Consider the following 12,369-nt stretch of genomic DNA (forward strand, 5'->3'; position numbering starts at 1 on the left):
TAATTTTTTAGGAGTACTGTAAAAATTGCACTACAGAATGCTGCAACAAATTTTATGGTTAAAGCTATTTTTATTATTTAAAAAAAAAAATATAGCTCTCCGACACTCATGGTGAGGGAAGTAGATAACTAAGTCAAATTTTTGTAATGTTTTAAAACTAGGTGTCATTTCAAGCAATCAATTTTCATAGTGAGTAGAAGATGCCTAAATAATTTGCTTCTTATAGTTGAGTAGATTTTTTTTTTTAATTCAAATTGTTTTTCAGGTAACAATTTTCCACCTCCACATACATATTGTAAAAATATGTACAGTAGGAATTTTTTGTGACTTTTACTTCATTTAGGCATTATTCAGCAATGCCCTTTTATATTTCCTTGCATAGGCAGTTACTTATATTCAGGACTTTCCTAAAACATGATTGGTAGTGACAGAAGACAAAAAGAACTAGCAGAGAAAACAAGTGCAGGCAGAAAAGTTGCTACTTAGAGCTGGCAAGTGCAATGAATCTCAGCAGGATATAAATGCAATACAGTATGTTAGAAGATTGAACATGAGCCTTGCAGAGATAATTGAGCCATTATAGGATATTGACCATTAGTGGGAATAAACCCTTATAACAGCAAGTTTCTCAATGTGCATTGCTTATGGCATCAAATATTGGACCTAAAATAAAAAAAAAAAAATAAAAATGACTAAACAAAATATAAGCAAAGAAGAAAATCCCATTAACCAAACCAGTAAGATTTAAAAGTCAAACCAGTAAACAGACATATGTCTAAAGCAGCTCATATACGGAACGTTATTGTTGTTATATATTATCTATTTTGACACTAACAATATTTCTTCCAAATAATTGTAAACCCAAAAAGGGGAAAAAAATTGACTACAGAAAGTCCCTATGTCATTCCTATCCTACCAGAACTGAGTCATTTGGGACTAGAAGATAATAGGTTTGATGAACTTCTTGGCACGTCATTGTTTATACCCCTGTCTGGTCCAACAGGTTTTATACACTTTAGAGTTTAAATCAATGTTTTTTCTTCATAAAACCTATTCATCCAATGGCTCAGGATATCATTAAGTAAATAGGCTTAGCTATGGAACACTTTAGCAAATATTTTCCAAATTCCCTTTTTCTAAGTGTACTTTCATTTCTTTCCCCTCTGTTATTTAACAGTCTTTGAGATGCAGCAACAAGTTTATATAGACTGTACAGCTGAAACCATCATTAGGGAGTTGGCTTGTGAACATTTGGCATACCAAGTAGAATCAAGACTAGGCTTTTCCTTACCCTGTACACATCATTATTCCAACACAGACTGTTGAGGTGGTGTTGTGATTAGTCCTTCCCTAATAGGATTTCTCATCAACAATGAAAACCCAGAAGTTTTGTGATTTTTGAGTGTGCACTGAATATGTCCTCAAAGACTTTTAATGACAAAATATCTCTGGAGGTCATTTAGGGCTAATGAACAACCAGAGGTTATTAAAAGAAGGAGCTCAAAAGGTGAAAAGATTGGAAAAGAAGAGGGAAATGAGAGAAATTATGCAGGACAGAAGTAGAGATCTGGAACAGAGGGAGAGAAAAAGGAAATATATTTGTTTTAAAAAAATCAAACTAAATACCAACAAATGTAGAGTTAAAAAATGAGGAAGAGCTGTTTCCAATAGTATTAGTGTTAGAGCTTTGTTTACTACTACATGTTGTCTCTAGATGGAAACTTTCAGAGACGTTACATATCCAAATAAAGACCATTGTGTTGTTGGCTGGTAGCTGATACATAGGTGACTAGATTAAGAATTGAGGCTGTAAAAATAATTTAGGCATAAGAAAGAAAAAATAAATACAAACGTCTTTTTAATCTGACTTGCCAACACTTACCCCACTTGAAATCTGCCATCGTTTAGTTTCATTTAAAGTTCATTTTCATTTAAAGCCAGAGAAATGCCCTACAGGGAGAAATTCTGAGGAGTTTAGACCACTATACTTTAAAATAAAATGAAATTTGAATCAGTTAGAGTGCCTAAGTACCTTCACAGTGACAAAATATCGTCCACTTAAGAATTTTTTAATATACGATGATCATAACAAGGATTTCCAAAAACGGAAGTCAAATGAATTCAAATGAGAAAAAGGGTCAAGTTTTTAGGATTAACCAGATTATCAATGATAGTGATAAAGCTATGCTCTAAATTATTGGAGTAAATCAAAATATTTAATGAACCACCAAAATATTAGGATACACAGAGGATATTAGAGATGTAGTATTCTTAGAACCAGCTTAGAAGATATGTCTAGCAATTTGATCAGCAATAAAAGGCAAAAAGAAAGTATCAATATTATCTGTAAGTGTAAATAAATCATAAGTGTAAATACTTCTCAGATATTCAGGATTACTAGAACTCCATGCTGAAGCTTTTTAAGTTTGAGGAAGGCTGGCTGACAAAAAGACATACAAACAGGTTGAATATAATAATACACTGCATCTGTTTAGTGATATGGAAATGCAATTAAAAGCTACTCTAATGCATACATATGAAGAGTTAAATTAAGGTTGCTGGTGGTATTTTAATCTGATTCTACTGTCACTTGCATTATTACAATATTATGAAAAGCATTCATATACATTGGATTTTTAGCATACGTTATATCTCTCTGTGTCACTGTGCAAAAGCCCTAGGCATCAGAATAGTGGTGATTATAAGTGAGATGCATGCTGGTTTAGTTGTTGAAGTGCAAAAATCTTTTACCTTTTATCTACTTACATGTAACAGCAAATAGATTTATTTGTAATCTGGTAGTATGTTCAAGAGAAGAAATCCAGTATTCCCACTTGTGGCTAATGAATGTAGCAAGTGTTAGAGGGGAAATATATAAAGTTACTCATCTGCTATCTTACAAATGTGGGGGGTTTTTTTTCCTTTAAAAATATTTCAGGTACTGGAGGTACAGTGAAGAAATGAGATCCATGGACCCTGGTTATCCCAAACCAATCACAATTTGGAAAGGTATCCCAGAATCTCCTCAGGGAGCCTTTGTCCACAAGGAAAATGGTATGCAAACACATTCTTGTTTTAATTATTTATTTAGATCCTTTATGTAAGATAGAGGAGTAGAGGGATGATTGACTATTCAGGTTAAGTAGTGAAGGAATTTTTGATATCTGAACAGAGTATTTCCTGCTATAGAACTGGCTTTAGTGAAAATGGTTGTTTTCATGTACTGTTTAACTTAGGGCTGAAAAAGCTTTCAAATTTAGTATTATAAACCTTAGTTTCCATTCTTATGTTCTTCTGTCTTAACTAATTTTTTGTTCTCTGCTGAATTATAGTACCTCCTAAAACAAGCTTCATAAATGCAGTATATCCCTATTGAATTTTCAAGGTGTTGGCTTTTTAAACATCTTAGAAGTAATTGGTTTCATTCTCAAAAGCTAGCAAAGGGAAGCAAAATCTTTATCTAAGCAGAAATATCCCAATGAATTTATGTAAAACAAAGATGTCATAAGTCCATGATGTAGAAACGCAGATAACAGGGATTTTAGTATCATTTATTATTACCTTTATCAAGATGCATCATCATATACCTAGAGCCTGGAGTCTCAGCTGGACACACCAGAAAACAACTGAGAGCAGCCCAAATCTCCTCCATCTTAGGAGAATTTAGTGCTACCCAGGGGATGGTGGCTGGCTGCCAACAGAGCCTTCAGTTGCACAGAGTTTTTAGATCTTTTTGATGGGAATTAAAATGTGCATTTGTTGTATCCTATCATTGTTGGATAATTGTTATATAGCACATATGATTTATTTATTTATTCGTAGGTTCTGCATTTGTTCTGTTTGCCTCATAAGACAGGACACATTATCTATTGCCATATTATTTTAATTTCCTTTTAATAAGAAAAATATTTCTTTCCTTTTATAAAACATTTTAGTCTCCTATTTCAACCTCTAACTTGATTAAGTAATTTACCATGGAAATGTTGGGGTTTTTTTTCCAGAAATATGTTTAATTGCTTTCTTGCTTTGTGTCTGTTTTATCCAGAAAAAGAAACTCTGTCTGTATTTTGGCCTTTTTGCTAGATTGTATTTTTTGTGTTGCTTTTAACTGGAAAGTAGGTAATTCAAGATTATGTTCTGCATACATCACACTCAATAATTAACTGTTTTTAAATATGCATATTTGTGTATTATAGAAACATTATAGAAATAGATGTATGTTTGTATATACATCTGTATCTGTGTGTGTATCTATCATCTATATGTCTATCTATGTCTGTGTGTATATATACACATATATACACATATCAGTGTATATAAATAGATTTATAATCCGTGCTGAGCTCAGGTACATGTGTCTCCCATTAAAAATGAAAATTATCTTACTGTAACACCTAGACCAGTGAGTTTGAAAGCACTGCAGAGACAGAGCATGCATTCCTAAGGCGTGAAAGACTTTTGATTATATACATAAAGCCACTTCTCTTTCTAACCTCAGTGGTTATGATAGTCTGCCAGACTCTTTGGATGTGGAGGTTAGTAAAACCTGACATGAGATTGTGGAGGAGGTGAAAGCAAAGCGGGAATTCTTGAGCATCTCAGAAATCCTGTAAGGGCCCCAGGGCAGAAAAAGGGACTGAAAATTACGCCACAAAGTTCCCAAGAAGACCACTAAGACATTTTCCCTGAAATCAAGAAAATAAAGTCTTAAGAAACAGTTCACAACTTTGCTGTTGTTTGTATGAGAGAAAGAAACAAAAGCAAAATAAGAAAATTTGCAACTCAGTTTGAAAGAAGTTGATTGCCTTTTGCCTGAAACTGCTTTTATTTCTTTGGACAGAAGTAGAGTTGATAAAGAACTTTTACTATAAACCTTCAAAAGGAAACATCTGAAAGCATGTCTTTCAGGCAATCTATTTAATTTTAAAGTGTTCTTTTTATCCTTCTTTTGTCTTTCTATTGTGTAAACTATGCAGATGAACACCTACAATAACCCTGATCATGCAGGGGCTTTCTTCAGCGATGGTAAAAGCTTTTGGCAATCTTGCTTTAAGAGTCTTGGGAAAGATGAGAAAAAACAATTTCCCACTCTAGTCAGTGTCCCAGATCAGTATCCAAAAAGCTTGGTAAGGTACAGGGAACATCTTTGAAACTCACCCTTACTACTTCCCATATTGTGATTTGTTTTCTAACACTGTGGGAGAAACTCTTAGGAGGAGGTGGAGAAGAAATTTCCTTTCTTTTGATACACAGAATCGGAGATCACACAAAGTTCTCCAAATTGGAGAAATCTGTCTTTCTACCTTGAGTGCAGCACATAAAATTTAACTTTCCAGCTAGAAATTCTGCTAAAGTGAATGGTGGGGCAATTTTTAGGTAGAAGAAAGTGAAAAGGTAGTCTATTCATCCGCTGGTCTTTTTTGCCTTATACTTACTACATAAGTACATTTGAGATAGTAGTCACTGCTAAGCCCTTCAGTGCTGTTCAGATCAGGTATTGCATTCACTGCTCAGTGACTAGTACCTAGAAAATCGTAAGGAGCAGCTCTCAAAGCAGGTTTAACACATCTAGAAGATTAGATGAAATCACTTCCAACAGTTCTGTGAAGTCATTTATTCTGTCAGGAGAAGCAGTAAAACTACTCAGTCTCTTATAACTGCCCTTCTCTGCTGGTAGCTTCCATCTTTCAGCTGTAATTGACTATTATCCTGGTTCCTACCTCAGCAAAAATGCAGAAAAGTTTAAACTATGTTCAGAGTTTTCCGGTGGAAAATGCGCTCTAATTGAAAAAATTGTATTGGATCTCTAGCAGCTGGCAATTCCTTTGCTGCTTTAAGAGTTTAATTTGACCTTTTGCTGCAAAATATCTCTTACTACTAACTGAAGCCTGTATTTTGACTTACCTCTACCTCTGAGTACACATATATGTATTCTGCATATATGTATGAATAAAGATTTAGAGGTGTCACATCTGTATATTGTTTCTATATATGTATTAGAGTATTGATAGAGATAATACATCAAATTTCCATACTTGAAATATTTTTCCATGGCCAGGATGTGCAGTACTTTGCAAAAAGCATATTGTTATACGGAATGCAACAATAGGGTAACTGTGGTTCAAAATACTGAAATTTTGCATTTGATAACGCTTTTCATTTAAACTACAGATTGCTATAAGGAACTGTATATGTGCTAAAACTTTTAAAACTTCATAATATTTAAAGAATTCCAGTCCTCTTTTAGGTTTTATTCCAATCAGTATAGAAGGCATTTTCTGAACAAGTCTAGCTACTCTTTTGATATACATCAGTACTTTTTGTATCCTTCTTTTTTTTTTTTTTTTTTTTTTTTTTTCCAAATTGTATTAAATCTTTCTATTAATCTACTAACATATTTTCAGGTAATATAAATGAAAGGGATTAAGGAAATGAAAATAATATCTTTTAATTTGCTAGGAAGGCTATTAAAATTACAAAAATACCTAATGTAGAAGAATGATGAAATACTCAAGTTTTTCTGAAAAGTAGTAGGTGATGAAGACTTTTCCTACAGTTTGAGCTGCAAAATAGACTATTGAATATTTATCTTTTTCTTTAAATCTTAGAATTGAAAGAAAGTAACTATTGATTGAATAGGTGGTTAATAATGTTATCTTCAGACAGGCAGTTACCAGCTTTTTTTAGGAAGCATTGTTAACTACAAATCGTGTCCAATCTGTCTTAGTAGCCTTTAATACTGGAGGAAATATATGAGATGTATAAAGTGAAGATAAGAAAAAAATCCAGCTGTTTCCATTCAGTTCATAGACAGCAGGAGAAAGTTCACCCATCCTGAAGGTTTTTGTCTTGACAGATCAATGTCACTTTTCAGCTGGGATAATAAAGTAATATAGATTTTTGGCAAGAGTCAAGGTTTTTTGTCCATTTAGGCATGTTTATTAATAACATTGGATTGTGCCTGAATGAACAACTATCAGGTCTTTACAGAAAACTTAAATCTGGTTACAGCCATTTTCTCATGTGAAAGATGCTTTTATTTCACCCTTCTGAAGTCTCCTATATTTATTTCTCCTTCTGAAGTACAATGATAGGCTATGTGAGACTAAAGAGGGTCAGTTCTCTTTTCTGGATAACATAGCATAGCACAGCATTGCAATTTGTTTTAGCTTTCCAATCTTGAAGAGGTTGTGATGCTTTAAAGTTCTGTCCCTGAGGATTCCAACTCTAGTAGTTTTTTCAACGGATGAACAAACTGAGCAAACCTTGACTTTTCATAAACCATATTCTCTGGAATTATTTGATTATGTTTGTAGTAATGAAAGAAAATAAAATCCCAGTTCTCTGAATGAAAGAACAACTAAAGAACAAACAATAAAACCAAAACAAAACCCCCAAACTCAATGTTAGATTTCTAGAGACAGTAAAGAAATAAAATTTATAAAAGGAGATTTGAATTACCTATAACTGAAGTCTATTCCTTATGTCTTTTGATTTTTTTTTTTATTACAAAAAAATTGATACCAGTAACTTCCATCATGGTATATTGATGACATGATTTCATATGACCATGAATAATTGCTACTTTCTTCCTCAGGCTTCACATATTTCTACAAAGGAAAAGAATACTGGAAATTCAATAACCAGATGCTCAAGGTGGAACCTGGCTATCCCAGATCCATCCTCAAGGATTTTATGGGTTGTGATGGACCAACAGATCGAGATAAAGACCGACACAGCCCTCAAGATGATGTTGACATTGTCATCAAACTGGACAACACAGCCAGCACTGTGAAAGCCATAGCCATCGTCATTCCCTGCATCCTGGCCTTGTGCCTCCTTGTCTTGGTTTACACTGTGTTCCAGTTCAAAAGGAAAGGAACACCCCGCCACATACTGTACTGCAAACGCTCTATGCAAGAGTGGGTGTGATGTAGGGTTTTGTTTTTTTTTTTTTTTCTTTCCCTCCCAGGAGTTTGTGGTAACTTGAGATTCAACACAAGAGCTGTTATGCAGTTTCCTAGCTAGGAGCGGGCATCTGTCAGTCTGAAACAAAGCTGATCTTTAAAACCCAGGGGGTTGCCTGTCCTGTGCATGAGTGGGGATTCACTCAGCTGGGAAGCTTCCATGATACACAGTATCTGCTGTTTCTTCAGTCCTTTGTCTTTCTTTGTCATTCAATTCTAAGCCTTCCCTCTGCACGCTCAAAGCCCTATAAACTATCAGGATTAACTAACGAAGAGGAATAAAAATCTCCAATGTTTCTACATTTTTCCCTTAAGGCCTGTTCCCCTTCGAAAAATTTTTTGCTGAAAATAAATTTTTTTAGAGAAACACAACAACCGACAATGGAACTTTCAGGAAAGTGAGAAGACCCAAAACAGCTTTGTCTCCAAAGAGGATTGCTTTCTGTCTGCTATGGATAAAGTCCTATACTCCTGCTTCCAGTTTTGTCAGGTGGGAGACTCGGATGACACGCAGGACTTCAGACTGTTCGGACAGCCGTTTTCCAACAAACAAGGGGCCAAAATATCTGCAATATAGTAACAGCCTTAATACATTCATTTTGTGTTTTTTACAGCTGCTCTGGGCTATGTCCTCTATGTTTTAAACTCATATTCAATACTATATTCAAGCAGAACATTTTTATTGGTTTATTTGATTTCTGGTTGGTTTTCCTACATTATCTTTCCCAAGCTGTACCAAGCCAACTACCCCAGGCCTTTTATAGGTCTGTCAGGAGCACTCATTCCAAAGAATGGTAAAAAGAAGTGTCTCTGAAGTGGATTTCAATGAACTAAAACAACAGACATGCTATTGAGAAACTTTACACTGGTATTTTATTGGTGGTGTAACCCTTTGAGAACTATTGCATCCAGTTTTCAGAGTCTGGTGGATGTTAATCTTGGTCATCATTAAATTATAGAATTGTGTTTGGGTAATACAGGTTTCAAGAGAAAATCAGTTTTTCAAAACAGATTTATTGTAATTGCATTTTTAATTATTTGCATTATTGAGAGAAAAACATTTGTAACATGAATAGAAAGCAAAATATATTTACCAGCTACTTTCTTGTTAAAGGAACCAAATGTATTTTAGTAATTTCTACCACTTACCAAGAATTTTTCTGAGCTGGCAACAATTTTATAGCTTAGCCTTTTATCTTAAGCGTCTTGGATTTCTCTCTTGAGATTTTGTTGCATGACAATTCCATTTGCCTCTGCAGAAGTGGAGTTACAGTTTCAAAGGAAAGCTAATAAGATGACTCTGATAGTGCATGAGTATCCTCTGATGTGTTACCCCTTTGCATGTTCATAATAGTTCTCAAAGGGTTAAAATTTCTGGCCTTCTGTCAAACATGGTATCAACTGACAGAGCCAAGGGACCGCCAAAACATTTTGTCATTCTGTGTAAATTGTGCTAACAGCAGTATTGTCATTTTCATGTGACCTGCAGAGCAGGTTTGTATCAATAATTTTTTCCTAGAGAAAAGTCAGCAACTGACAGACCTCTTTATTGATTTTAGGAGCTGCTTCTTGCAGTGATAGGCTTTACAGTCACTGGGCTGTGAACTTTTTAAAGATGGTCAGAATGATGCACCCCAAAAGTCAGATACCTGGTTTTTTATGAAAGCCAGGTTTTGAGGGGAGTAGCTTTTGCAACAATGAACAGCTTGCCTTGAACTTGATTATTGACCTGTTGACTGTCATTACCAAGTTAAACATTGTCTTCTGTGAACAGCTTCACTGTCTGAATTTCCTTAAATTGTACTGTCCTATGTCTTTGACCTTTAACTTGCAAACTGGCACAAACTGAAGGGAATCTGGTGTTGCAAATGAACTAAGATGAGCTTTATTTCTTGAAAGGCCTGATAGACATAATCCAAAATTTGAGAAAAAAAAAAAAAAAAGAAAATGAAGTGTTTTAGTAGGAGAGAAATGACATAGACTAAAATATTTATGATAGGTCTGTAGAAAGGTATTTTGCTATGTATACATGCACACTCTAAAAATGAATTACAGCAGAAGTTAATTTTTATTTAACTTGAATACAATTTTCAGTATAAAATTATTATTTCTACAAATATCTAGTTATTAATGAAAAGGTTATAGGAAAGTATTAAAATACTTGAAATGGCCAGTATGGGCTTTTACATAAAATGAGACTTTTATACTATGTTCAACCAATTTCTTACTGGTTTCTTAATCCACATAACTGGATCACTTTTTAGAGAGTGTAGGTATATATACATATATATAATGATTATTACTGTTTTGGTAATGGATAGCTTGACTGCCTTGAATTTATATTTACATTGAGCGTAGCATGAAAAATAGTATGCCTTTTTTTCAGTTACATGATTTTATATTGATTTGAGGACTTATGAACATATGTGGCATGCTATAAAGCATTGCAAACTTATTTCTTAGAGAATAAACAGATATACATATGTATGGTTAACAAAAATGAAGATTAGAAAAGATATAGTTTTACAACGAATATGCAATGCAGATGGCGTTTTGGAGATGTTTTGTAGAAATACTGCATACTGTAGGTTAGAAGTGCACCAGTATCAGCCCACAGCATTATTTAGTAAATCCAAGTCAGTTGTTGCTGAAAATATAGATTTGTTGACAATTTAGTTGTACACGACTTTTGCTGTGGATCAGCTCATTTCGTGATTTTAAATTCTGTGCTGTTTTACATATATATTAAGAAGTGTGTGTTTGTATACTTATAAAAGCACACAAACACACACATACAGAGACATGCACATTTTAATCCGTTGAGAAATTTTTAATGTCAACAAACTACTATAACTTATGTTCTGCTACAGACAGAACAGAATGATTGATGTTGCTGTTCCAATTTTTTCCCCAGGACAGTTGGAGAAAAATACTAAAAGAACTACTTTGTATTTGCTTTTCCTCTACAATAGGAGATTTTTTTTTTTTTTTCTTTTAAGTCAGAAGAGCATCGCATTAGGGTTTTTATTCACTTGAAAGTTTCATTTCAATTTTGAAATATCTTTCGTGGCAGCTTTAACTTTTTCTGCAGCCGTTTCCCTGACAGTAGTGAAGTGCTAAGCATGTTGACTGTTGTTCCTTGAGAAGGTAACAAAAATATTTGTGTTTGGAGAATTTAACTGTAATTATGCAGGAAGGTAAGTATGATAATTCTAGTGCTTGGTATATGGTACATCATACATACATGAATACATGATAAGTTGATCATTGAATCAATTTTCTTTTACTTAAAAGTGCTTATATGTTATACACAGAGAGGGAGGAAAAAAATTATATTGGCATGTTTATGTCACGCAAAGCAAGATAGTGTCAACATTTCTGTTACATTCTCATATTTCCAGTAAGCTGTAAAACAATCATAAAGTTTTGCTTTAACTAAAAGATGTAGGAGCATTTGTGTTCACTGTAATTTCCAAATACGTACTGGCTAGTTTCAAATTATAGATTTTCAGAGTAAATTAGTGATGTTGCCTGATCTAATTTTGGACTCAAATTAGTAAAAGGTCTAAGACAATTTTATATTTTGAATTGTTGTTTCTCTATGAGGGCCTATAACTATCAGAAATAAGAAAAAGTGAATTTAAAATATTTTCAGTTCTGCAATCTAGGTTCCTGCTCATGTGCCATAACTCTTTTAATAAACCTTTCCATATTGCTATTGTCATAATTTGTACTTTGGAACAATACAAAACTGAGTATGTGTTGTTTTAATCAGCCACAGTCTATCAAGCTGACTGCATAAGGTTGTGTATCTTCAGAGTACTCTGGTCTGTAAGATGCGGAAGGCCGGAGTGGATTATGGCAATGTTTCCTTTGGCCTTTCACTATCTAAACCTATGAAAAGGTTATTGACTGTAGACAAAAGTGATTTTTATCAAAAAAAAATTAAGAATATGTAACTGTATATTTACTGGATAGGCTGGGATGGAGAGACTCAAATGGCTCCAAAGGAGCCCTTTCAAGTCTCCTGAATAAAAGTAATACATGTTTTATATATTCCTATGAACTTTTGTTCTTTTTCTTCTTTCAAAATGGGAAAAGGGAGGGGATAATTAAAGAAAAAGATTTTTTAAGGCTAATTTTGTGAATTAAAATATCATAAGCTAATATATCCAAACATAGGGGCAGACTTACACTTTTTCTTACAAGACATACTTTGCATCCCCAGCTGCTTGATCAGGACTCCTTTGCTAATAGCACTGTGGGTTAAAAACAGGGTGTAAGGCTTAATTTTTGAATTTTCGACTTTTGGGGGGATCTTACTTTACAATCTAAATGTCAGTTAAAAGTAGCTTTTGGTACCAAATTATATAGAATCTAATTCTAGCTTGTTGGTTAGAAA

At 33.9% G+C, this 12,369-nt stretch overlaps 1 protein-coding gene across 2 annotated transcripts in view; it reads left to right on the plus strand.

Moving 5' to 3' along the window:
• The window catches only part of MMP16 (matrix metallopeptidase 16), a 170,205-nt gene extending 158,520 nt beyond the window's left edge, over nucleotides 1–11,685 (plus strand). The window contains exons 9-10 of one of the 2 annotated variants that reach the window (XM_040063856.2): nucleotides 2,939–3,054; nucleotides 7,598–11,685. In XM_040063856.2, coding sequence (XP_039919790.1) covers nucleotides 2,939–3,054; nucleotides 7,598–7,932 — 451 coding nt within the window. In that variant the 3' untranslated portion in view covers nucleotides 7,933–11,685. The remainder of the gene's footprint in view (nucleotides 1–2,938; nucleotides 3,055–7,597) is intronic. The other variant, XM_040063862.2, reaches the window with a different exon arrangement.
• Nucleotides 11,686–12,369: the final 684 nt, after the last annotated feature.

The sequence above is a fragment of the Hirundo rustica genome, chromosome 1 (assembly GCF_015227805.2).
Source record: "Hirundo rustica isolate bHirRus1 chromosome 1, bHirRus1.pri.v3, whole genome shotgun sequence".
NCBI classification, from domain to species: domain Eukaryota; kingdom Metazoa; phylum Chordata; class Aves; order Passeriformes; family Hirundinidae; genus Hirundo; species Hirundo rustica.